Source organism: Chiloscyllium plagiosum, unplaced genomic scaffold, assembly GCF_037043375.1.
Source record: "Chiloscyllium plagiosum isolate Xiang-an unplaced genomic scaffold, Cpla_swu_hap1 HiC_scaffold_51, whole genome shotgun sequence".
NCBI classification, from domain to species: Eukaryota; Metazoa; Chordata; class Chondrichthyes; order Orectolobiformes; family Hemiscylliidae; genus Chiloscyllium; species Chiloscyllium plagiosum.
In genome coordinates, this window is record NW_028270189.1 from 1,195,592 (window position 1) to 1,222,402 (window position 26,811).

Genomic DNA, 26,811 nt, shown 5'->3' on the forward strand with positions numbered 1-26,811 from the left:
CACACACACTCCCCCAGTGATCCCCCTCTGGGTTACAGCATACACTCCCCCAGTGATCCCCCTCTGGATTACAGCGCATACATTCCCCCAGTGATCCCCCTCTGGGTTACAGCGCACAAACCCCCCCAGTGATCCCCCTCTGGATTACAGCACACACACTCCCCCAGTGATCCCCCTCTGGGTTACAGCATACACTCGCCCAGTGATCCCCCTCTGGATTACAGCGCACACACTCCCCCAGTGATCCCCCTCTGGGTTACAGCATACACTCGCCCAGTGATCCCCCCTGGATTACAGCGCACACATTCCCCCAGTGATCCCCCTCTGGGTTACAGTGCACACACTCCCCCAGTGATCCCCCTCTGGGTTACAACACACAAACCCCCCCAGTGATCCCCCTCTGGATTACAGCGCACACACTCCCCCAGTGATCCCCCTCTGGATTACAGCGTGTGCGCACCCCCCCTCCCCCCCACAGTGATCCCCCTCAGGATTACCGCGCACATCTCCAGTGTTCCCTAACCAGAGAACAGGAAGAAACAGCCAACTGGCTGAAGTGATTGTTGTGGAGTGTGCTCGCATGTATTTCGGGGAACTATTCCTGTACACAATAACCAGTTGCTGCATCTTTGCTCAGTAACTTTTGCTTAGATCACAAACGTAATAATTGTGTTTGTTGGGAAGACAGGTTGTGTGTGCAATGCTGCTGCACACGGCTTGGTTAGCTCAGTAACCTAGAGGACATGTTTTTATATTCTAATGCTGAGGACCACAGGAGCGGGCGTGCCAGGGGGGTGGGCAAACGGCAGGAACTACGTCAGTCGCAGTGCCGCACTTCAGAAACTACCTGTTTGCACCGTGTACGTGTTTCACCATCAGTATCCCTGGAGTTTCTCTGAAAAGGGTTCCAGCAAGCAGCTCCTACCTGAAAGCGGCCAGCCTGTAGCGGCATGGTCAGCTGGCTGTCCAGGAAGACACTCATTGAGCCACCTTGCTCCGAAGGGCTTGGATCGACAGCTCCCCTGGTGCTCCGACTGTCTCCAGCTGCACCAAGCACAAAGATATTAAAAAGGAGGGCAATGGATGTGCACTGGAGCCCAAAGCCTACCAGCGTGGTGCGAGTGTGCTCCTGATTGCAGAGCCAGCCCAATGGCGTCTTTGCAGCGCCTGCATCAAGGGAAGCATCGGTGTGTTGTGAGCACTCCAAGTACCTCTACCCCACCCCGCAAGGACAAGGAGCAGCAAACAAGGGGGGTGGGGAGCACCAGCTCAACCCCCTTCTCAAGCCACTCATCCCCGACCAACCCACCTCCCACACATACACCAGACCGACCGCGAACAACATTGGCCGCTCCTCTAGTGTCAATCCAGGGGTCCGATTATCGGTGTAGTGGACAGCGAAGAGGGTTACCTCAGATTACAACAGGATCTTGACCAGATGGGCCAATGGGCTGAGACGTGGCAGATGGAGTTTAATTCAGATAAATGCGAGATGCTGCATTTTGGGAAAGCAAATCTTAGCAGGACTTATACACTTAATGGTAAGGTCCTGGGGAGTGTTGCTGAACAAAGAGACCTTGGACTGCAGGTTCATAGCTCCTTGAAAGTGGATTCACAGGTAGACAGGATAGTGAAGGCAGCGTTTGGTATGCTTTCCTTTATTGGTCAGAGTATTGAGTACAGGAGTTGGGAGGTCATGTTGCGGCTGTACAGGACATTGGTTAAGCCACTGTTGGAATATTGCGTGCAATTCTGGTCTCCTTCCTATCAGAAAGATGTTGTGAAACTTGAAAGGGTTCAGAAAAGAGTTACAAGGATGTTGCCAGGGTTGGAGGATTTGAGCTATAGGGAGAGACTGAATAGGCTGGGACTGTTTTCCCTGGAGCATCGGAGGCTGAGGGGTGACCATATAGAGGTTTATAAAATCATGAGAGGCATGGATAGGGTAAATAGGCAAAGTCTTTCCCCCCCACGGTAGGGTGGTTTAAGGTGAAAGGGGAAAGATTTAAAAGGGACCAAAGGGGCAAATGTTTCCTCACAGAAGGTGAGGAAGTGGTGGAGCTGGTACAATTACAACATTTAAAAGGCATCTGGATAGGTATATGAATAGGAAGGGTTTAGAGGGAGATAGGCCGGGTGCTGGCAAATGGGACTCGATTCGGTTACAGTACCTGGTCAGCATGGACGGGTTGGACCGTAGGGTCTGTTTCGGTGCTGTCTGACTCCCTCTCTAATGGGGGCACTGGGCGAGCCGTCTCTACACCACATGGGGAGGGGACTGCAGGGAGTCAAGGTGACAGCTCACCGCCTCCACCTTCTCCAAGGGGCAATGAGGGACATGAGGTTGAGGGCAATGACGATAAAAACCAGCCCAGCCACACGACACTCTTTTCAGGCCACACAAGTGGTTAACTGATCCCGGATGATTCCTCGGAGAAAGACCACCGGAATAGCTTCGGGATTCTCCACTGGTTAGTAGATACTCGCGACCTACTGCACCAGCCCCCACCCCGACAAGGATCTGGAAATTAACCAGACCCCACACCAAACGGCCCCCACTTTAATCAAACAACACTTCACATCTTTCAGCAGGTTGAAGGCACATCCATTTCTCTGCCGTTCTGCGTTAGCCTGTCACAACAAAACCTTCCGCAAATACAACACCCAACTCAATCAGGAGATGTGATTTCCACCAAACCCCCTCATGGACCTTCCAGATACAGCCACAACCTCGAGGGAGGACTGCAAGGTGGCGAAGCAACCGGGGGTGGGGGGGCTGTGCCAGCCAACGGAATCAGTCGGAGTCAGTGAATCACCATCGGGTCCAGAGGAAGAGATTAGGTAGGAAAGATCTCTCTACGCTGTCCCCCCATCAAATGCTCCCATGACAAGGACAGCATGGGGTTAATTACAGAGTAAAGCTCCCTCTGCACTGTCCCCCATCAAACACTCCCAGGGCCAGGGACAGCATGGGGTTAGATACAGAGTAAAGCTCCCTCTGCACTGTCCCCCATCAAACACACCCAGGGACAGGGACAGCATGGGGTTAGATACAGAGTAAAGCTCCCTCTACACTGTCCCCCATCAAACACTCCCAGAGACAGGGGGTTAGATACAGAGTAAAGTTCCCTCTACACTGTCTCCCCCATCAAACACTCCCAGGGACAGGGACAGGGACAGCACGGGGTTAGATACAGAGTAAAGCTCCCTCTACACTGTCTCCCCCATCAAACACTCCCAGGGACAGGGACAGCATGGGGTTAGATACAGAGTAAAGTTCCCTCTACACTGTCCCCCCACCAAACACTCCCAGGGACAGGGACAGCACGGGGTTAGATACAGAGTAAAGCTCCATCTACACTGTATCCCCACATCACATCCTCCCAGGGACAGGGACGGCTCGATTGGAGGGTGGAAATCTGAAAGGAGAACAGGGTGTGGGATGTGGGTCTCACGGCAGCCAGTGTAACCCTTTGATAAACTCTCAGAACGTGGCATGTTCGCTACCTGACGGCTAACTGGGTACTCACCCACCTATGCTGGGGCCAGGCTTCTTCTGTGAATGGGAGGAGGTAGTTAACAAACACAGAGTTAAAAGTCACAACGACAGGCCGCCCAGTTTAAATTCGTATTCCCCTGGGGAGCAGGGATCACAAATCTCAAAAACAAGAAAAGGCAAAACCAGCAGATTCCGGAATCCCAGCCTCGAAGCGGAGAGAGCTACGGGCCCTCAGTTGTAAGGCGGCAGGAGTTGGAGTGGGTCTTCCAATAAGGTTCCTTCTGTGAGGTCACCTCTCGTTCTGCTGAGCTCCTGCTCGCTTCCATCTCTCTTTCCAGACGCTGCCCAAGCGCCCTGCGACATGTTCTCAGCCCGCTGCGTGCAGCCAAGGGTGTGCCAAACTGGAGGGCTCCCGCTAAAAACGCCCAGGACGAGACAGAGGAGGCAGGGGGAGGGGGGACAGGGAAAGGAAAATGCGTGCGCACCCCCCTCTGACCACCACAACCCCCCCCCCCCCCCCCCCACAGCGCTTTCTTTCCCCAGTTCGTTTCGACGAGGAGTTCAAGCAAATCAGGAGGAAGAGAAAGAAGGATTCCCGTTCGGTTTATTTTGAAATCCAGACCGCGATGGTTTTACACACAGACGGTGATTCAAACACGGGCAGCAGCAGTGGGTGAGGGACTGGGGGGTAGGGGGGCACTGGAATGCCACAGTGGGTGCGAGGTTATGGAGTTGCCAGACAGCTTGAAGGCTCTCACACAAACAGGCTACATGTACCTATCGGCAGCTAGCCACCTCCTCCCTGCCTGCTGCGTATACAGTACCTTTGTGGGCTGACGAGCTCTCCAGGGAGGTGACCGGGTGGAGCCACCTTTCAGCCCATCTCTTAATTCTGATAGCCCAGGACTTCCCACCCATAGCATTTTTGACATTTGAGCCTGCATTATGACTAGAATAAGATATGGCATGATATCCACCTCCACTCTGGTGCTGCGCCGCTCCGCTGGGTGGCTGGCAGGCCTGGGTCCCAGGTTCTGACAGCTCAGAGATGCTCTTCTCGGGCTGCTGCACGGGTTTCTGCAAGGAAGCAGAGAGAGAGAGTGAGAGAGTGAGAGAGAGAGACGGGGGGGGGAAGAGAGAGACGGGGGGGGGGGGAAGAGAGAGACGGGGGGGGGAGAAGAGAGAGACGGGGGGGGGGGGAAGAGAGAGACGGGGGGGGGGGAAGAGAGAGACGGGGGGGGGGGGAAGAGAGAGACGGGGGGGGGGGGGGAAGAGAGAGACGGGGGGGGGGGAAAGAGAGAGACAGGGGGGGGGGGAAAGAGAGAGACGGGGGGGGGGAAAGAGAGAGACGGGGGGGGGGAAAGAGAGAGACGGGGGGGGGGGGAAAGAGAGAGACGGGGGGGGGGGGAGAGACGGGGGGGGGAAAGAGAGAGACGGGGGGGGGGAAAGAGAGAGACGGGGGGGGGGAAAGAGAGAGACGGGGGGGGGGGAAAGAGAGAGACGGGGGGGGGGGGGAAAGAGAGAGACGGGGGGGGAGGGAGAGACGGGGGGGGAAAGAGAGAGACGGGGGGGGGGAAAGAGAGAGACGGGGGGGGGAAAGAGAGAGACGGGGGGGGGAAAGAGAGAGACGGGGGGGGGGAAAGAGAGAGACGGGGGGGGGAAGAGAGAGACGGGGGGGGGGGGAAAGAGAGAGACGGGGAGGGGAAAGAGAGAGACGGGGGGGGGAAAGAGAGAGACGGGGGGGGGAAAGAGAGAGACGGGGGGGGGAAAGAGAGAGACGGGGGGGGGAAGAGAGAGACGGGGGGGGGAAGAGAGAGACGGGGGGGGGGAAGAGAGAGACGGGGGGGGGGGAAGAGAGAGACGGGGGGGGGAAGAGAGAGACGGGGGGGGGGGGGAAGAGAGAGACGGGGGGGGGGGAAGAGAGAGACGGGGGGGGGGGGGAAGAGAGAGACGGGGGGGGGGGAAGAGAGAGACGGGGGGGGGGGAAGAGAAAGACGGGGGGGGGGGGGAAGAGAAAGACGGGGGGGGGGAAGAGAAAGACGGGGGGGGGGGAAGAGAAAGACGGGGGGGGGAGGAAGAGAAAGACGGGGGGGGGGGGGAAGAGAGAGACGGGGGGGGGAAAGAGAGAGACGGGGGGGGAAAGAGAGAGACGGGGGGGGAAAGAGAGAGACGGGGGGGGGAAAGAGAGAGACGGGGGGGGAAAGAGAGAGACGGGGGGGGGGAAAGAGAGAGACGGGGGGGGGGAAAGAGAGAGACGGGGGGGGGGAAAGAGAGAGACGGGGGGGGGGAAAGAGAGAGACGGGGGGGGGGAAAGAGAGAGACGGGGGGGGGAAAGAGAGAGACGGGGGGGGGAAGAGAGAGACGGGGGGGGGGAAGAGAGAGACGGGGGGGGAAGAGAGAGACGGGGGGGGGAAGAGAGAGACGGGGGGGGGGGAAGAGAGAGACGGGGGGGGGGAAAGAGAGAGACGGGGGGGGGAAGAGAGAGACGGGGGGGGAAGAGAGAGACGGGGGGGGGAAGAGAGAGACAAGGGGGGGGAAGAGAGAGACGGGGGGGGGAAGAGAGAGACGGGGGGGGGAAGAGAGAGACGGGGGGGGGAAGAGAGAGACGGGGGGGGGAAGAGAGAGACGGGGGGGGGAAGAGAGAGACGGGGGGGGGAAGAGAGAGACGGGGGGGGGAAAGAGAGAGACGGGGGGGGGGGAAGAGAGAGACGGGGGGGGGAAGAGAGAGACGGGGGGGGGAAGAGAGAGACGGGGGGGGGAAAGAGAGAGACGGGGGGGGGAAAGAGAGAGACGGGGGGGGGAAAGAGAGAGACGGGGGGGGGAAAGAGAGAGACGGGGGGGGGAAAGAGAGAGACGGGGGGGGAAAGAGAGAGACGGGGGGGGAAAGAGAGAGACGGGGGGGGGGAAAGAGAGAGACGGGGGGGGAGAGGAGAGAGACGGGGGGGGGAAGAGGAGAGAGACGGGGGGGGGAGAGGAGAGAGACGGGGGGGTAGAGGAGAGAGACGGGGGGGGTAGAGGAGAGAGACGGGGGGGGGGGGAGTAGAGAGACGGGGGGAGGAGAGGAGAGAGACGGGGGGGGGGAGAGGAGAGAGACGGGGGGGGGTAGAGGAGAGAGACGGGGGGGGGTAGAGGAGAGAGACGGGGGGGGGGGGGGGGGGAGTAGAGAGACGGGGGGAGGAGAGGAGAGAGACGGGGGGGGGAAAGAGAGAGACGGGGGGGGGAAAGAGAGAGACGGGGGGGGAAAGAGAGAGACGGGGGGGGAAAGAGAGAGACGGGGGGGGGAAAGAGAGAGACGGGGGGGGAGAGGAGAGAGACGGGGGGGGGAAGAGGAGAGAGACGGGGGGGGGAGAGGAGAGAGACGGGGGGGGTAGAGGAGAGAGACGGGGGGGGGGGGGAGTAGAGAGACGGGGGGAGGAGAGGAGAGAGACGGGGGGGGGGAGAGGAGAGAGACGGGGGGGGGGTAGAGGAGAGAGACGGGGGGGGGGGGGGGGGGGAGTAGAGAGACGGGGGGAGGAGAGGAGAGAGACGGGGGGGGGGGGGAGAGGAGAGAGACGGGGGGGGAGAGGAGAGAGACGGGGGGGGAGAGGAGAGAGACGGGGGGGGAGAGGAGAGAGACGGGGGGGGGGGGAAGAGGAGAGAGACGGGGGGGGGGGGGGGGAGAGGAGAGGAGAGAGACGGGGGGGGGGGGGGGAAGAGGAGAGAGACGGGGGGGGAGAGGAGAGAGACGGGGGGGGGAGAGGAGAGAGACGGGGGGGGAGAGGAGAGAGACGGGGGGGGGAGAGGAGAGAGACGGGGGGGTGGGGAAGAGGAGAGAGACGGGGGGGGGGGGGGAGAGGAGAGAGACGGGGGGGGGGGGGGAGAGGAGAGAGACGGGGGGGGAGAGGAGAGAGACGGGGGGGGAGAGGAGAGAGACGGGGGGGGAGAGGAGAGAGACGGGGGGGGGAGAGGAGAGAGACGGGGGGGGAGAGGAGAGAGACGGGGGGGGGGAGAGGAGAGAGACGGGGGGGGAGAGGAGAGAGACCGGGGGGGAGAGGAGAGAGACCGGGGGGGAGAGGAGAGAGACGGGGGGGGGAGAGGAGAGAGACCGGGGGGGAGAGGAGAGACACCGGGGGGGGAGAGGAGAGAGACGGGGGGGGGAGAGGAGAGAGACGGGGGGGAGAGAGACGGGGGGGGGGGGGGGGAGGAGAGAGACGGGGGGGGAGAGGAGAGAGACGGGGGGGGGGGGGGAGAGGAGAGAGACGGGGGGGGTGGGAGGAGAGAGACGGGGGGGGGGGGAGAGAGAGATGGGGGGGGGGGAGGAGAGAGACGGAGGGGGGGGAGGAGAGAGACGGAGGGGGGAGAGGAGAGGGACGGGGGGGGGGGAGAGGAGAGAGACGGGGGGGGAGAGGAGAGAGACGGGGGGGGGGAGGAGAGAGACGGGGGGGGAGAGGAGAGAGACGGGGGGGGGGGGGGAGGAGAGAGACGGGGGGGTGGGAGGAGAGAGACGGGGGGGGGGAGAGAGAGATGGGGGGAGGGGAGGAGAGAGACGGAGGGGGGGGAGGAGAGAGACGGAGGGGGGGGAGGAGAGAGACGGAGGGGGGGAGAGGAGAGAGACAGGGGGGGAGAGGAGAGAGAAAGATGGGGGGGAGAGGAGAGAGAGAGAGACGGGGGGGAGAGGAGAGGAGAGAGACGGGGGGGGGGGGGGGGGGGGGGGAGAGACGGGGGGGGGGGGGGGGAGGAGAGAAGTTTACAACGGCTGCCCGAATATCAACTCAACAGGCAGCAGCCAGGATAGAAAGCTAGTCTCAGCAACAGCGGACACGGGTGTCAAACCATCGGTGGAGTGCTGCAGAGTGAAATCCTGCTGTCCACACCTACACATGACTACAAGCCTCCCCCTGTCAACAACCCAGGTGAGATGACTCAGGACAACCCCGTGCTGTCCCTGTCCCTGGGAGTGTTTGACGCTAACGAAAGGTGTCCCCCTCCCAGGGACAGGGACAACATGGGGTTAGATACAGAGTAAAGATCCCTCTACACTGTCCCCCATCAAACACTCCCAGGGACAGAGACAGCGCGGGGTTAGATACAGAGTAAAGCTCCCTCTACACTGTCCCCCCATCAAACACTCCCGGGACAGGGACAGCACGGGGTTAGATACAGAGTAAAGCTCTCTCTACACTGTTCCCCCATCAAACACTCCTGGGACAGGGACAGCATGGGGTTAGATACAGAGTAAAGCTCTCTCTACACTGTTCCCCCATCAAACTCTCCCGGGACAGGGACAGCACAGGGTTAGATACAGAGTAAAGATCCCTCTACACTGTCCCCCCATCAAACACTCCCAGGACAGGGACAGCACGGGGTTAGATACAGAGTAAAGCTCCCTCGACAATGTCCCCCATCAAACACTCCCAGGGACAGGGACAGCATGGGGTTAGATACAGAGTAAAGCTCTCTCTACACTGTCCCCATCAAACACTCCCAGGGACAGGGGCAGCACAGGGTTAGATACAGAGTAAAGCTCCCTCTACACTGTCCCCATCAAACACTCCCAGGGACAGGGACAGCACGGGGTTAGATACAGAGTAAAGCTCCCTCTACACTGTCCCCATCAAACACTCCCAGGGACAGGGGCAGCACAGGGTTAGATACAGAGTAAAGCTTCCTCTACACTGTCCCCTCATCAAACACTCCCAGGGACAGGGACAGGGACAGCACGGGGTTAGATACAGAGTGAAGCTCTCTCTACACTGTCCCCATCAAACACTCCCAGGGACAGGGACAGCACGGGGTTAGATACAGAGTAAAGCTCCCTCTACACTGTCCCCCATCAAACACTCCGAGGGACAGGGACAGCACGGGGTTAGATACAGAGTGAAGCTCCCTTTGACACTGACCTCAGCCCTGGGATTGAGAGAGAGTGAACGATTTCGAGGAGGAGGGTATGTGTGCGCTGGCCTCTCACCTTTTCGGGCAGACTGACTGATGGACAGCCAGCCGAGGGGTTGCCTGCCTCCTGGTCGTTGCGGTTGGCAGACAGAGGGGAGCCCTGCTCCGGAAGTTCGCAGCGTGGCTCCTGTTCCTGGGGCAGTCCGGCGTCCGGAGCTTCACCGGGACAGGCCGGGCGCGGAGAGTCGGAGGCACCGGGCTCCGGGAACAGCAGCGTGCGCAGCTTCTCGTCCAGGGTCCTGATGCGGTTGTCGGCGAAGCCCACCTTGGGAGGCCTCTCGCTGTCCGGCTCGGGCACAGAGGATGAGGATGAGGAGGAGGAGGACGACGAAGACGACACGGAGGAGGAGGGAGGGTCCCCTCCAGGTGGCGCAGACGGGCGGCATTCAAGGCTCTGCACTGGGTGCGGGGTGGTGCTGTTGTCGGCTGCTGGGCAGTCATCACCGCAGGAGGAGGAAGATGACGATGAAGTGCCACAGGACCGTGTCACTGACTGTTCCGGATGGACTGCACTGCTCACCGAACAGTCCAGGGGAATTTGCTTGATGTCCTCCAGAGAGTTGGAGCTTGTCAACTGGATCGTTTCTTGGCTGAGATTGTCCGCTTCTGCGTGAACAAGGCAAGAGTTAGTTTCCTGGGTGCCTTTCGGTAAAAGGAGCAGAGGGAGCTTTACTCTGTAGCTAACCCGGTGCTGCCCCGTCATCATGGAAAAAGGCCCTTCTACCCAACTTGCCCATGCTGTGCAGTTTTCACGATGAACCTAATCCCATTTGCCTAAGTTTGCTCCATAACCGGTACAATCGAGTTCCTGTAAAACTGTCCCTTCAAGAACAAAATTGCACTCGACCCCACCTCCAACTCAGGCAGCTCACACTCAGCACCCCGTGAGAGAAACAAAACTGCCCCTTTTGATCCATTTCCACCTCTCCCCTCTCACCTCCAACCTGTGCCCTCTAGTTTTAGACTCACCGACTACACAGAAAAGCTGCCCGCTTTCTACCTCAGCTATGGCCCTCATGACTTTATGTGCCTCTGTAAAGACACCCCTCAGTCTTCTGCGCTCCAGTGAGTAAAGTCCCAGTCTATCCAACCTCTCCTTGTAACTCAAACCTTCCAGCCGAGGTAGCATGCTAGTAAATCCTTTGTGCACTCTCTAAGTTTAATAATGTCCTTTCGATAAGAGGGTGGCCAGAACTGCAGCCAGTACTCCCAAAGTGGCGTACAGCTGTAACATAATGTTCCACCTCCTACACACAGTGCCCTGACTGATGAAAGCTAGCACGCCAAAAGCCTTCTTCACACCCTGCCTACCTGTGACTCCATCTCCAAGGAGCTAGGAACCTGCACCCCTGAATCTCTTTGTTCTAGGGCCCAACCATTGGCTGGCTAAGTCCTACCTGGTCTGCTTTACCAAAATGTAACACCTCACACTTATCTAAATTAACCTTCATATGCCACACCTAAGCGCACTGTCCTGGGCACGTTTGGTGGGGACAGTGTGGAGGTAGCTTTACTTTCAGTTTCAAAGAGCAGAGGGAGCTTTACTCTGTATCTAAGCTTGGAGAACCTTCTGATCATGAAGGAAGAGAGCTCAAGCCCAGAGAATTGCCTTGGCATTCTCAAGCATTGCCTTCCACACCCAAACCAATCTGGTGTAAAAAAAATGCTCTCTCAGATGGGACTTGCTGCTGACGGAACAGAAAGCCGGGCGGTGAACCACAAAGAGGAGCTGAACCGTCAGCACCCCATTTCCCAAGCCACTCTTTACTGGCATGCAACTCCAAAGCCAAAAGCTCCACTTTCAGTCTGTCCCGGGACATCGACGAGGCAAGACAGCAGTGCAGCATTGAGGGGTTCGCCAGGTCCTCTCCGACACGCGGCTGCCTGACTGCTGTTCACTCGGGGTGCTTACCCGCCTCCATCTGGGTCTGGGTCGGTGGGCCCTGCTGTGCTATATCCACCTGCCCATCCGCCTCGCGGCTCTTTATTGTCTGGTTGATGAAGAATCGCCAGCGGCCGACAGAAGATGATTGCTGGATTCCTTCACCTGAAACACACAAGAGGTTGGTGAGTGAGGAGGAAGCGTGAGACGGGCAGTTAACGACAGGACCTCAGACCGGGATCAGACATGAGATACGTCAAGGACTGCCCACTTCCCCTCCTATTCCTGATGATGGGACTATGCCCGAAACGTCGATTCCCCTGCTCCTCGGATGCTGCCTGACCGGCTGTGCTTTTCCAGCACCACACTCTCGACTTTGATCTCCAGCATCTGCAGTCCTCAATTCGTCCCTCATCCATGTCCACCCCATGATTAAACCACCACTCATCACAGTTGCCACTTCACCCGCCCCATCTCTGCTTCGGCTGTCACACGTCAGTGTTGGAGGGCGGGGGGATAGGCAGCATTTTGTGAATGCTGCACAGCAGCTGTTCCCATCAGGTGGCTTCCAATCCCCTCCACCCATCATCACCCCTTCTCCCTGGACAACCGTCAGAATGCCGTGGAGCCCGCCACCAGTCTGGGGAAGAAGCAGGGAGCTCAGCGTGGCAACTGGAGTCCCGTTCTCCCACCTCACCTCACCATCAGCCAAAAAGGGTCGCTGCAGACAGAAACAGGCCAACTGTGCGTGAAAAAGAACGAACTGGGGGAAGAGATAGAGACAGGCGTGCACTCGCAACGCTCGCTCGCCCGCCACCGTGACAGTGTAAAACATGGAGGGACGGACAGAGCAGGAGCCCAACTCATCGGAGGTTCAATTCTGCAGTACTCACCGCACGTCTGAGAGACTGCTTGGCTCATCTGCAACTGCTCTGCACCTACGTGCTAAACCCACAGAAAGAAAAACACGGGTTAATATCCGAGCCAGCAGCTGAAAGCAAACTCTCTCTCTCTGCTCTTGTTTTTGGAAGAAATGACACTCAACTTGAAGGGTCTGTTTCTGTGCTAAACATCTCCATGGCACTATAACAGCAAGCAAATCTTCCATTACATTGTCTTTTATAGAATCCCGAAAATATCATTCCTACAGTGTGGAAACAGGCCCTTCAGCCCAACAAGTCCACATTGAACCTCCAAAGACCAACCCACCCAGACTCATTCCCCTATCCTAATATCACTCCTGACTAATGCACCTAACCATACCTGAACACTTTGGGACAATTTAGCATGGCTAATTCACTTAATGTGCACGGCTTTGGACCGTGGGAGGAAACCGGAGCACCCAGAGGAAACCCACGCAGACATGGACAGCAATTGCAAACTGCACATAGACAGTTGCCCGAGGCTGGAATCGAACCCGGGTCACTGGCGCTATGAGGCAGCAGTGCTAACCAGTGGAGGGACTGAAGTGAAATAAATGGTGCTGGGGAGTGTTGTTGAACAGAGACCCCTAGGGGTGCAGGTATGGAGTTCAATCAAAGTTGAGTCACAAGTAAACAGGGTGGTTAAGAAGGCAATTAGCATGCTTGCCGTCATTGTTCAGACCACCGAATATAGGAGTTGGGACGTCATATGAAGGTGTACAGGTGGAGCCTCCTCTAGAGTACTGTGTCTAGGTCTGGTTGCTCAGCTATAAGAAGGATATTATTAAATTGGAGAGGGTTTAAAGAAGATTGAGAAGGGTGTGACCAGGAATGGAGGGTTTGAATTCTAAGGATAGGCTGGAACTTTTTTCCACTTGATCGTAGAAGGCGTGACCTTATGGAGCTTTCTAAAATCATGTGGGGAATTGATAAGGTGAATAGCAAAGGTCTTTTCTCTGGGGTGAGGGGGGGGGGGGGTTCAAAACAAAAGGGAGCTGAGGGGCAACATTTTCACACAGTGGTGGTTCACTTGTGGAATGAGCTGCCAGAGGAAGTGGTAGATGCGGGTACAGTTAGAACAATGAAAAGACATTTCGACAGGTACATGAACAGGAAGGGTTTGGAGGGATAGGGGCCAAAAACAAGCAAGTGGGACCAGTCTAGTTTGGGAAATTTGGTGGGGGGTTGGGGGGGTAGAGACGAGGTGCCCCAAAGGGTCTGCTTCCATGCTGTATAACTCTATGACTATGACTCCCAGGACACGACAACACACAGGGTTACATCCAGAATAAGGCTCTCTCTACACTGTCCCCACCCCCATATCAAACTCTCCTGAGACAGGGACAGCATGGGGTTAGATGCGGGTTAGAGCCCCTGGGATTGCGGTACAGTTAAAGATTTGTTTAACAGATAGAAAACAGAGGGAATTGACAGGTAATTTTCAGCACAACTGGGGTAGCACAGTGCCACACAGAACGGCGCTTAGGGATTGGCTATCCACAATCCAATTCAATGACGTTATCATGGCGAGGTAGAGAAAAACAATGTGAAGCATGCAAAGCTGCCAAAAGGATTAATCAGTAAGGCGATAACATTAACTACTGGGCAAACGGGATACTATCCGCTCTGCTCAGAAGGTTATGAAACATCAACTATTTTCAAAGTACAGTGAGACGAGGAAATGTTCATTCTCAGAAGGAATTCCTGGCATTCACAGAAATTTAACAAGCAGCTACAACCTGATAGCAGGAGGGTACACAGGATGGAGGGCAAGGGTGAGAGCGGGGGCAAGGGCATCTCGCTGCAAATATATATAGGTCTTTATCTGAACCATACCTGGAACACAGGGCTCAGTTTGACCTCCTTCCCCATGTAATGTAATTCTGCAATACATTTTATTTTGCTCAAAAACTGCATGAATCCACATAAGATTCTGTAAATCCGTTTTTTAGATTAGAATCAGTCTGAGCATTGGGGCACAGACAGCCTCACACAGGGCATCTCACACCTTCAATGCATTATCTGGACCGACATGACACCAATTGTTCAAGTTCACTTGAGAATGTAACTTTAAAAAAGTTCAGCGATTTACACATGAAAGAAGTGAAAACAACGTGTTCATTCTAAACGATGAGAGACTTTTAACAAACAATCCAAGTCTTTTTCAAAATATAATTTCAGTTACATCACACTGCAAATATTTGCTATAAGGTCTGTGCCTTACGATCTTATACTCCATAACCACCTGATGAAGGAACGTCTCTCCGAAAGCTAGTGCTTCCAAATAAACCTGTTGGACTATAACCTGGTGTTGTGTGATTTTTTAACTTGGTATACCCCAGTCCAACACCAGCATTTCCAAATCATGTTAGAAGTAAGACATTAACTTGGAGAGGGGTCAGAAAAGATATACCAGGATGTAGCCGGGAGTGGAGGGTTTGAGTTATAAGGACAGGCTGGGACTTTTTCCACTGGAGCGTAGGAGGTTGAGGACTGACCAAAGAGAGGTTTATAAAATCATGAAGGGTATAGATAGGGTTAATGGCAGACTTCCTTTCCCTACGGTCAGGCATTTCAAGACAGAGGGCATATTTTTTTTTAAGGTGAGAGGAGAAAGACTTTTAAAAGGCAACTTTTTTTTTAACGAAGAGTGTGATTCGAGTGTGGAATGAACTACCTCAGAGAGTGATGGATGCAGGTACAATTACAACCTTTCGAAGGCATTTGGGTAAGCACATGAGTAGGTAAGGGCCCAACCCCAGAAACTGGTGCACGCTCGGTCAGGGGGTTGCGAGCGAAGCTGCGATCGTTCACAGAATCCCTACAGTGTGGGAAGAGGCCATATGTTGAAACTTTATTGCTGGAACAGCACAGCAGGTCAGGCAGCATCCAGGGAACAGGAGATTCAACGTTTCGGGCACAGGCCCTTCTTCAGGAATGAGCAGAGAGTGTTCAGCAGGAGAAGATAAAAGGTAGGGAGGAGGGACTTGGAGGAGGGGCGTTGGAAATGTGATAGGTGGAAAGAGGTCAAGGTGAGGGTGATAGGTCGGAGTAGGATGGAGGCGGAGAGGTCAAGAAGACTACTGCAGGTCAGGAAGGCGGTGCCGGGCTGGAGGGATTCGGCTGAGACAAGGTGGGGGGAGGGGGGATGAAGAAACTGGTGAAGTCCAAGTTCATCCCCTGCGGTTGGAGGGTTCCCAGTCGGAAGATAAGACGCTCCTCCTCCGACCGTCGGGTTGTTGTGGTTTGGCGGTGGATGAGTCCAATGACCTGCATATCCTCGGTGGAGTGGGAGGGGGAGTTGAAATGCTGTGCTACAGGGTGGTTGGGTTGGTTCGTCCGGGTGGCCCAGAGGTGCTCTCTGAATCGCTCCGCAAGTAGGCGGCCTGTCTCCCCAATATAGAGGAGGCCACACCGGCTGCAGCGGATGCAGTAGATGATGTGGGTGGAGGTGCAGGTGAATCTGTGGCGGATATGGAAGTTTCCTTTGGGGCCTTGGAGAGAAGTGAGGGGGGAGGTGTGGGCGCAAGTGTTGCACCTCCTGCGGTTGCAAGGGAAGGTGCAACTGGGAACCCTCCAACCGCAGGGGATGAACTTGGACTTCACCAGTTTCTTCATCCCCCCTCCCCCCACCTTGTCTCAGCCGGATCCCTCCAGCCCGGCACCGCCTTCCTGACCTGCAGTCTTCTTCTTGACCTCTCCGCCTCCATCCTACTCCGACCTATCACCCTCACCTTGACCTCTTTCCACCTATCACATTTCCAACGCCCCTCCTCCAAGTCCCTCCTCCCTACCTTTTATCTTCTCCTGCTGAACACTCTCTGCTCATTCCTGAAGAAGGGCCTGTGCCCGAAACGTTGAATCTCCTGTTCCCTGGATGCTGCCTGACCTGCTGTGCTGTTCCAGCAATAAAGTTTCAACTTTGATCTCCAGCATCTGCAGACCTCACTTTCTCCTCGAAGAGGCCATATGGCCCATCAAATCGGGACCAACTCTCGGAACAGCATCCCATCCAGAACTAACCCTTTGACACTATCACCGTAATCCTGCATTCCTCATGGCCAATCCACCCTAACCTGCACATCCCTGGGCACCACGGGACAATTTAGCACGGTCAATCCACCCTAACCTACACATTTTTGGACTGTGGGAAGAAACCCACACACACACGGGGTGAATGTGTAAACCTCGTACAGACAGTCGCCAGAGGCTGTAATCAAAGCCGGGTCCCTGGCTGAGTGAGGCAGCAGTGCTAACTACTGAATCACCGTGCAGTCCTAAATCGATTGATCGAGGGACAAGGCAGATAGCGTCTAGGTGATGCAGGATACCAGCAGGTTCGCTCCTGCATGTCGATTCTCCTGCTCCTCGGATGGTGCCTGAGCAGCTGTGCTTTTCCAGCTCCACACTCTTCCTTTCTGACCCCCAGCATCTGCACTCCCCACCTTCTTTTGGATGGTCCTCCTGGCCATCTCAGGAGAATGAGCAGGAGTGATGCATTCCAGCTAGGCCAGGGAGATGGGGGTGAAGCCCAGGCAGGGCAAAGCTGGTATACTCACTGCAGCAGTGTCCCCTGTTGGAGGTCAACCCCGGTGGGTGTGGGCTTGCTCTCTAGTTGTCACTATCCATAAGACGATTTTTTGGGGTGAAGGTTGGGAATAGGGCCGGAAAGTGCGGGGAAGGGAAAGGGGTCACCGTTCTCTCGCTCCCTCCCTATCCTCTCAGGAGGGATTAGAGCCCTCTCCGAGTCCCATCCAGCCACAAGTGCGGCACCTTTTGGAGGCGCCAGGAGACCTCGTGGGTCGAGGCTGACACAGCGACATTCTCTGGATGGCGGACACACCGTCTCGCCTCGCAGCGACACCGCTCCGTTCTGGGTCTCTCTCGCCACTTGCTCAGACTTACCGCCCCGCTGTCGGACTGACCCAGGTCTGCTGGGGGGTGATGGGCAGCCGTGTCTGTGCCCCGCTCACCCTCCACTGGGTGGCTCAGCATTTCCTGGGAAGTCGCGATGATGGCCCGCATTTCCTCAATGAACTTCGGCTTCTGAACTTCCAGCATGAAGTTATTTTCCACCTGCAGCAAGGAGTCGGCATCCAGTTAGCAGCCGCACGCAGGGGAGAGAGAAGCTACAAGAGACTTTTACATGCGGGGGGAAATCGGCAGCAGAATTGTGGGGGTTGTGGCAGATAAGGAGGGCAGGCAAGTAGATTGAAGGGGGAGGGGACAGGCAGAGGGAGAGGAGGAGAGAGAAAGACAGAGACAAGACAGAGAGCGGGGTTGGAGAGAGAGCAAGGGTGGGGTGGAGAGCAAGGGGCGGGGGGGGGGGCAAGACAAGGAGAGCAGGTGCATGCCTGGGGTTTGGAGAGTAAGACAGATGGGATGCCAGGGTGCAGGGGAAAGAGTGAGGCAGTAGAGTTGGAGAGAGCTGCAGGCTAGGTGAGAACAAGGGGAACAGAACGAGAGAGAGGTGCGCTGAATCAGCGGGACACTCGGTGAGCAAACTGAGCAACCACCAAACAGAAGTAGTAAAAGACAGCAGCACAAAGGAGGACGACACAGGTGAACACCAATGTCCACTCTAAGCCGTGTGACCAAAGCACCGACCGACACGTGTGTCGCACAGAGGCGGGGAATGTCCGTGGTCAGAGGTGAAAGGTCAGTGTGACAGAGCCACCGATGCTTTCTGCTTCAAACTCACTCACCATGTAAACAGCAATGTCTTCAGGGTCATCGCCGTCCACGTCAAACTTGAAGGTGACCATTTTGTTATTGTGGGTCTCAAGCTGACACTCCACCATATTGTCTCCGACATCGGAAACCTGCGGGAAAGCAGTGCAGGGAAACACTGAGTAAGTGTGTGTTAGAGGGGGCCTTCACCTTTGCACATCCAGGAATATCGCCACCCGGCTCACTGCAACTCCAACCAGTAATGACGCACACAGGCAGACACAGTGTTGCCTGGGTGGGATTTGGCCCCATAGCTGAATCTCAGAAGGTTACAGAAGGATAGAGAACACCACGTTGGCTGGTTATCGAGGAGGCGACAGAGATAAGGAGGGGAGGTAGGGGGCTGGAGGAGGGGACAGAGATAGGGAGGGGGTGTAGGGGCAGGAGGAGGGGACAGGGATAGGGAGAGGGTGTACAGGCTGGAGGAGGGGATGGGGATAGGGAGGGGGTGTAGGGGCTGGAGGAGATGACAGAGATAGGGAGGGGGTGTAGGGACTGGAGGAGGTGACAGGGATAGGGAGGGGGTGTACAGGCTGGAGGAGGGGACAGATAGGGAGGGGGTGTAGGGGCTGGAGGAGGGGACGGGGATAGGGAGGGGATGTAGGGACTGGAGTAGGTGACAGAGATAGGGAGGAGGTGTCGGGGCTGGAAGGGTGCACAGAGAAAGGGAGGGGTTGTAGGGGCTGGAGGAGGGGACAGAGATAGGGAGGGGGTGTTGAGTCTGGATGAGGGGACAGAGATAGGGAGGGGGTGTAGGGGCTGGAGGAGATGACACAGATAGAGAAGGTGAACACGGGCTGGAGGAGGTGACAGAGACAGGGAGCGGGTGTAGGGGCTGGAGGAGGGGACAGAGATAGGGAGCGGGTGGAGGGGCTGGAGGAGGTGACAGATAGGGAGGGGGTGTAGGGGTCTGGAGGAGATGACAGCGATAGGGAGGGGGTGTAGGGACTGGGGGAGGGGACGGAGATAGGGAGGGGGTGTAGGGGCTGGAGCAGGTGACAGAGATAGGAAGGGGGTGTAGGGGCTGGAAGAGGGGACAGAGACAGGGAGCGGGTGTAGGGGCTGGAGGAGGTGACAGAGATGGGAGGGGGTGGAGGGGCTGGAGGAGGGGACAGATAGGGAGGGGGTGTAGGGGCTGGAGGAGGTGACAGAGATAGGGAGGGGGTGGAGGAGCTGGAGGAGGTGACAGAGATAGGGAGGGGGTGGAGGGGCTGGAGGAGGTGACAGAGATAGGGAGGGGGTGTAGGGGCTAGAGGAGGGGACAGAGATAGGGAGCGGATGTAGGGGCTGGAGGAGTGGAGAGAGATCGGGAACAGGTGTAGGGGCGGGAGGAGGTGACAGAGATAGGGAGGGGGTGTAGGGGCTGGAGGAGGTGACAGTGATAGGGAGGGCGTGTCGGGGCTGGAGGAGGTGACAGAGATAGGGAGAGGGTGTAGGGGCCGGAGGAGGTGACAGAGATAGGGAGGAGGTGTAGGGGCTGGAGGAGGTGACAGAGATAGGGAGGGGGTGTAGGGGCTGGAGGAGGTGACAGAGATAGGGAGGGGGTTTCGGGGCTGGAGGAGGTGACAGAGATGGGAGGGGGTGGAGGGGCTGGAGGAGGGGACAGATAGGGAGCGGGTGTTGGGGCTGGAGGAGGTGACAGAGATAGGGAGAGGGTGTAGGGGCTAGAGGAGGGGACAGAGATAGGGAGGGGGTGTAGGGGCTGGAGGAGGTGACAGACATAGGGAGGGGGTGTAGGGGCTGGAGGAGGTGACAGAGATAGGGATGGGGTGTAGGGGCTGGAGGAGGTGACAGAGATAGGGAGGGGGTGTAGGGGCTGGAGGAGGTGACAGACATAGGGAGCAGATGCAGGGGCTGGAGGAGGTGACAGAGATAGGGAGGGGGTGTAGGGGTCGGAGGAGGTGACAGAGATAGGGAGGAGGTGTAGGGGCTGGAGGAGGGGAGAGAGATAGGGAGGGGTGTAGGGGCTGGAGGAGGTGACAGAGATAGGGAGGTGTAGGGGCTCGAGGAGGTGACAGGGATAGGGAGTTGCAAACAGCAACAGGAATGTGGAAACATCACTGGAACGTGAGACAATGCTGATCAGCTGCAGACGGAGTGAATAGGGAGGGGGAATAGTAATAAGAGGGCTGAGTAGTTTTGTTTCGGGTTGGATGCTGGCGTGGGGAGAGGAGAGAAGATGTGGAGCTCCACCAACTCAAGCTGTGCTTCTGAACAATGGTTAGTCCAAGACCCAATGGTATGTGTGTGGTCTGAGCCGACAAATCAAGGATGCACTGACTGAGATCTCTAAAGGAATTAGTAACATCGATCAAAAGAAACCGCTCCTCTTGAGGCTGGCTCCTTCTGTACAGAATTTGCCAGGACGTTGCCAGGTGTGGAAGGCTTGAGTGACAATGAAAGGTTGGGTAGACTGGGGCGTTTTTCGCCGGAGGGCAGGAGGTTGAGAGGTTGCCTTATTAAATAACGATGGGTACAGATGGAATTAATGGTAGGTGTCTTTTCCCGAAGGGGGTGAAGGATTTCAAGACGAGGGGGCACATTTTAAAGTTGAGAGGAGAGGGTGGTGGTTGCAGATACAGTTACAACATTTTAAAGACACTTGGATATGTCCATGAATAGGATATGGGCCAGGAGCAGGCAGGTGGGACTGATTTAGTTTGGGGTTAGGTTTGGCATGGACTGGTTGGTGTGTAGGGTCTGCTTCCGTGCTGTATGACTCTATGTCAGACATCCACTGTCCCACAAAAGAGAACCTTCTGAAAACACTGTTTAAAGTTAAGACCTTCCAAGGAGGGGGTGAGGGGGTCAGGTTTGCCTCCACTGGCGTTCAGAAGGAAGATTCTTTTGGTGTGGGGGGGGGGGGGGGGGGGAAGGGATTTGTTCGGGTGGAAGCTCAGAATCACAACAGATACAAAGTAGGAAAGTCTCCCTCTGGAGGGTGGTGAAACCATGGGATCCTCCCTCCCGTGCGCAGAGCTGTGAGGGGGGGGGGGGCGAGCTTCTTGACCATGGGGTGGGGCAGTGGGGTGAGAGGCAGGAGAACGGAGCTGAACTGCAGTCTGACCTGCTGTGACCTCGGTGAATGTCAGGACAGGCTCGAGGGGGCTGAACGGCCTCCTCCCAATCTGATAGCAGCGGACAGTAAGGACACAAAATCGATGCTTAGGGGTGGGGTCCACTGGAGTCAAGACGCTCGCTGTTATTACTGGAAGGGAACTGGATATCCTTACCCGAATGGCCTCCTCCTGTTCCCACTCATACAGCATGGAAACAAACCCTTCGGTCCAATTCGGCCATGCCAACCTCATATCTTTTATTAACCGAGGTCCATGTGCCAGCAATTGGCCCATAACCCTGTAAAACCCTTCCTTCTGATATCCCCATCCAGATGCCTTTGAATAGCTGTCACTGCACCAGCCTCCACCACTTCCTCTGGCAGCTCATTGCATACACACACCACCCTCTGTGGGAAAACAGTGCCCCTCAGGTCCCTTTAACATCTTTCCCTTGTCACCTTCAACCTGTGCCCTCTAGGATCCCTTCAGTGAGGAAACAGGCCATTTGCTCCCATGAGTCCACACAAACCCTCTGAAGAGTAACCCACCCAGACCCATTACCCGACTATTGTTCTACATTTACCCCTGAGTAATGCACCTAACCTACACACCCCTGAATACTATGGGTAATTCAACATGGTCAATTCACCTAATCTGGACTCCCCCACCCCAGGGGGAAAAGACCTTGTCTATTTACCCTATCCATGTCTCCCCCCTCCCCCTCATGATTTTATAACCCTCTAGTTCTGCACTCCCCCATCCCAGGGGGAAAAGACCTTGTCTATTTACCCTATCCATGTCTCCCCCCCCACCTCATGATTTTATAAACCTCTAGTTCTGGACTCCCCCACCCGAGGGGGGAAAATACCTTGCCTATTTACCCTATCCATGCCCCTCATGATTTTATAAACCTCTATAAGGTCACCCCTCAGCCTCCGACGCTCCAGGGACAGCAGCCCCAGCCTATCCAGCCTCTCCCTGTACCTCAAACCCTCCAACCCTGGCTAACTACGTTCCTGTCTTTTTATTTTGGTGGCCAGGGGCATAAAGAGGGAACTGGGGTCAGGGCTGATAGTCAGATGGATTTGCAACGCAGAACAGCCCTGATTTCACAGGAACGGTGCAACAAATCTGAGGGGCCCGTCCACATCCCGAATCGAGATCAGCACCTCTCCCCCCCGACCAAGTGAGGAGTCTCGGGCCGCCCCAGGATTACCTGCAGGACGGTCAGCTGAAACTTGGTGGACCTGTCCAGCCGTTCCCGGGCACATGATGTCCTCCGCAGCGGGGTCTTCGGGGCTTTCTCCGGCTTGCCGTTTGCTGGCTCGCTGCCGTTGGAGCTGTCCTTGACGGGGGTCTCGGGGGTCCCGCTGAGGGGGAAACAAAACCCAGCAAAAAACAAAACATAAAAATGCTCCGAGAACAGGCCCCAGCCCCCGGCCCATTCAGAGACGGTAAACATCTGGCTACCGCTGACCCCAAGGAGTTAGCTGAGCGGAATTGGCTTCCCTGTACGTCACGCAGAACAGGAGAAGCTGGGGGATGTGAAAGGTGTTCAGACAAATCCTCTCTTCCCCAGAGAGCTTAACTCGATGGATTCTTCGGTGCTCAGAAAGGTAGGGGTGGTGCGGCTGGAACACAACGGCACGGGGAGTGGGGGGAGGCTTAGCTGCTTTCATCTCAGACCTAAATCGTTGGGTGTTCGCGTCGTTTCGTTCGGAAGAGCGGTATTTTTTGATCTGTCACCCAGAATAGAGAGCCAACCTCAGCCACTGTTTGGGACGACATGAAATCGGTAGGCTGGACTGGGGAGGGGGAATCACCCGCGTCTCACCCACAGCTGCCCCGAGCGATGGCACGGCAGAGCTGAGATATCTCGGGGGGGAAGGTGGGGAGAGCATTAGGGCAACGGCGCTTGTGGTTGAGAACGGTCCCTACCTGATAGAATCCTGCACGTGTCTTGCCGGTCGCTGGGGGTCAGGGGTTGCCTGGTGCGGTGTGGGCTGTAAGGGAGAGCGAGAGGGTGAATGAATCATTCGTAAGCCGCTGGCGGAATTTAAAAGCAGTGACGAAGAGCGGGAACCGAGAGCTCGCCCTTGGCAATGATGACTGGAACGGCCAGCATCGATCGCCCTGAAGTCCTGAACTCTCAGGGAGGAAATGTGCCCCCGCCCTCATCCAGTCTGGCCGACACAACTCACCAGGACCCACAGTGACACGGCTGACTCTTGAACCATCCCCTCAAATGACCCAGAGTCTCAGCCTGTCCTACCATCAACAAGCCACAAGTCAGCGGTGTGTTGGAATAGTCCCCGCTTGCCTGGATGGGGCAGCTCTGCTAACACTCAGAGAAGCTCAACATTGTGCAGGACAGAGCAGCACCCCCCACCCCATCCCAAATCAACACACTAACCCCCACCCACCAGCCATAGATAGGAATGCTCGGCTGAGCTTCAAATCTTCTAGTGCACAGTGGCAGCAGTGTGACCCGTCCACAGCAACTTCCCAAGGCCCCACCGACAGCATCTTCCAAACCCGCCCACTCCACCCCCTCCCCGGGAAGAATGCAGATGTCGGGGGAATGCCACCTGTTGCAAGTTTTGCTCAACGAATCTCCCTCCCCCCCCCCCCCCACAGAGTTGACTGTGGGTGAACTGACAGGACAGTCTGAGGTGACGACTTGCCCCCTGGGTGAGGGAAGGGTGGAGATCTTACCGCCATGGATTGCGGGTAGTTGCTCATCACTTGCTGTTGAGATGGCTGGTGGCTCAGGGACACAGGATGGGACTCCACACTCGAGCCTGAGGAGAGATGCTGTGGGCACAGGTTTTCCTCAGAGACCACAGAGGGCCCTGCAGCTCCTGCCCGCGGGTCGGGTCCCAGGTTGCTGTCGGTGACTGCGTCCACTGGGAAAGGGGTGGAATCGGGGAGAGAGAGAGAGAGAGAGAGAGAGGGAAAACAGGCGTTAGTCAGAGAGAGCTTCGACATGACATCCTCACCGACAGGGAATGGAGTAGACTCATCAAAAGTGACGTAGGTTCGATGGGCAGAATGGCCTCCTCTTCTCCTTGGACACCTCCTGTCTTTTAATGAGGTCACAGCCTGAGCTGAACTACCCATAACCACATCCATCCCATGTCGCTGAGCATGATGGACCATTAGCCATTCTCCCAGAGTTTAACATTAACGACTGACCCAGCCTCAACTGATGTTCGCGGAAGGGCATTCCAACCTGATTCACCCATGATCTTCCTTCATAGAAACCATACAGTGCAAACAGACGATATCTGGCCCATCAAGTCTGCACCAACCCTTCAAACAGCATCCCAGCCAGACCCAGGGCTTTACCCTGTCCCCCATACCTGTATTTATCATTGCTGATACACTTAGTCTCGACATGTCAGACACTATGGAACAATTTAGCATGGCCAATCCACCCTGTCCTGCACATCCTTGGGCACTACGGGACAATTTAGCATGGCCAATCCACCCTAACCTGTACATCACTGGACACTATGGGGACAATTTAGCACGGCCAATCCACCCTAACCTGCACATCCCTGGGCACTATGGGACAATTTATCACGGCCAATCCACCCTAACCTGCACATCCCTGGGCACAACAGGACAATTTAGCACGGCCAATCCACCCTGTCCTGCACATCCCTGGGCACGACGGGGACAATTTAGCACGGCCAATCCACCCTAACCTGCACATCCCTGGGCACGACGGGGACAATTTAGCACGGCCAATCCACCCTAACCTGCACATCCCTGGGCACGACGGGACAATTTAGCACGGCCAATCCACCCTAACCTGCACATCCCTGGGCACTACGGGACAATTTAGCACAGCCAATCCACCCTAACCTGCACATCCCTGGGCACTATGGGACAATTTAGCACGGCCAATCCACCCTAACCCACACATCCTTGGGCACTACGGCGACAATTTAGCATGGCCAATCCACCCTAACCTGCTCATCCCTGGGCACTATGGGGACAATTTAGCACGGCCAATCCACCCTAACCTGCACATCCCTGGGCACTACGGTACAATTTAGCACGGTCAACCCACCCTAACCTGCACATCCCTGAGCACTACAGGACACTTTAGCACAGCCAATCCCACCCTAACCAGCACATCCCTGGGCACTATGGGACAATTTAGCATGGCCAATCCACCCTAACCTGCTCATCCCTGGGCACTACGGGGACAATTTAGCACGGCCCATCCACCCTAACCGGTACATCACTGGGCACTACGGGACAATTTAGCACGGCCAATCCACCCTAACCTGCACATCCCTGAGCACTACGGGACAATTTAGCACAGCCAAACCACCCTAACCTGTACATCCCTGGGCCATACGGGACAATTTTGCACGGCCAATTCACCCTAACCTGCACATCCCTGGGCACTACAGGGACAATTTAGCATGGCCAATCCACCCGAACCTGCACCTCCCTGGGCACTATGGGACAATTTAGCACGGCCAATCCACCCTAACCTGCACATCCCTGGGCACTACGGGACAATTTAGCACGGCCAATCCACCCTAACCTGCACATCCCTGGGCACTACGGGACAATTTAGCACAGCCAATCCACCCTAACCTGCACATCCCTGGGCACTATGGGGACAATTTAGCACGGCCAATCCACCCTAACCTGCACATCCCTGGGCACTATGGGACAATTTAGCACGGCCAATCCACCCTAACCTGCACATCCCTGGGCACTACGGGACAATTTAGCACAGCCAATCCACCCTAACCTGCACATCCCTGGGCACTATGGGACAATTTAGCACGGCCAATCCACCCTAACCTGCACATCCCTGGGCACTACGGGACAATTTAGCACGGCCAATCCACCCTAACCCGCACATCCCTGGGCACTATGGGACAATTTAGCACGGCCAATCCACCCTAACCTGCACATCCCTGGGCACTACGGGACAATTTAGCACGGCCAATCCACCCTAACCCGCACATCCCTGGGCACTATGGGACAATTTAGCACGGCCAACCCACCCTAACCTGCACATCCCTGGGCACTACAGGACAATTTAGCACGGCCAATCCACCCTAACCTGCACATCCCTGGAAATTACAGACAATTTGCCACTGCACACTGGCAGGAAACCAGAGCACCCAGACAAAGCCCATGCAGACACGGGGAGAATATGCAAACTCCACACAGTTGCCCGAGGCCGGAATCGCTGCTGGGTCTCTGGTGCCATCAGACAGCAATGCTAAACACTGAGCCATCATGCCGCCCACGTCCTTTGGGGAAGGAAGTCTGCAACCATCCTGAACTGGTCAGACCAACAGGCATGTGGCTACATCGCTCTTACATGCCATGCAGAAATGGTCCCAGTGGAACACTCCATACCAGGGATAAGTGGAGTGTCGACCTTGCCAGTGACACCCGTATCCGTGCGCCAACTGTCACCCTTTGGTTAGGAGAGTTGGAGGATGCTGCTGCAGGCTTACATGAGGCAGTGGCCATCAGCAGCTTGCTCTGCTGCGTGTGTTGATCGACCTCAGGATCCTCTGACTCGGGTAGACTGGGCTGCCAGCCTGTGGCGGACTGGGAGGCTGCGGCTGATTGCTCCATCTGGGACCGCAGCCTCTCCTGCTCCTCCACCTCCCTCATCTGCTGCGTCCTCTGCCGCTTCCTCTTGATGAACGAGACCCGGTCGCGGATGGACTTGGACAGCAGTTTGGAGTCGTTCTCGTGGAAGAACCCCGACTTGACCTGAAAGGGTCAAGGTTGGATTGT

At 56.4% G+C, this 26,811-nt stretch overlaps 1 protein-coding gene across 6 annotated transcripts in view; it reads right to left on the reverse strand.

Moving 5' to 3' along the window:
- Nucleotides 1–665: 665 nt before the first annotated feature.
- Nucleotides 666–26,811, reverse strand: part of LOC122565149 (serine/threonine-protein kinase WNK3-like) — an 89,023-nt gene continuing 62,877 nt past the window's right edge. For 5 of the 6 annotated variants that reach the window (XM_087985296.1, XM_087985294.1, XM_087985293.1 and 2 more), the window contains 11 exons: nucleotides 26,523–26,787; nucleotides 23,740–23,930; nucleotides 22,963–23,027; nucleotides 22,241–22,394; nucleotides 17,941–18,057; nucleotides 17,141–17,311; nucleotides 12,206–12,257; nucleotides 11,343–11,477; nucleotides 9,447–10,036; nucleotides 4,477–4,576; nucleotides 666–1,044 (listed from right to left, as the gene is read on the reverse strand). In XM_087985296.1, the coding sequence (XP_087841422.1) occupies nucleotides 818–1,044; nucleotides 4,477–4,576; nucleotides 9,447–10,036; nucleotides 11,343–11,477; nucleotides 12,206–12,257; nucleotides 17,141–17,311; nucleotides 17,941–18,057; nucleotides 22,241–22,394; nucleotides 22,963–23,027; nucleotides 23,740–23,930; nucleotides 26,523–26,787 (2,067 nt within the window). In that variant the 3' untranslated portion in view covers nucleotides 666–817. Of the gene's footprint in view, nucleotides 1,045–4,086; nucleotides 4,577–9,446; nucleotides 10,037–11,342; nucleotides 11,478–12,205; nucleotides 12,258–17,140; nucleotides 17,312–17,940; nucleotides 18,058–22,240; nucleotides 22,395–22,962; nucleotides 23,028–23,739; nucleotides 23,931–26,522; nucleotides 26,788–26,811 lie in introns of those variants that run through there. The other variant, XM_087985298.1, reaches the window with a different exon arrangement.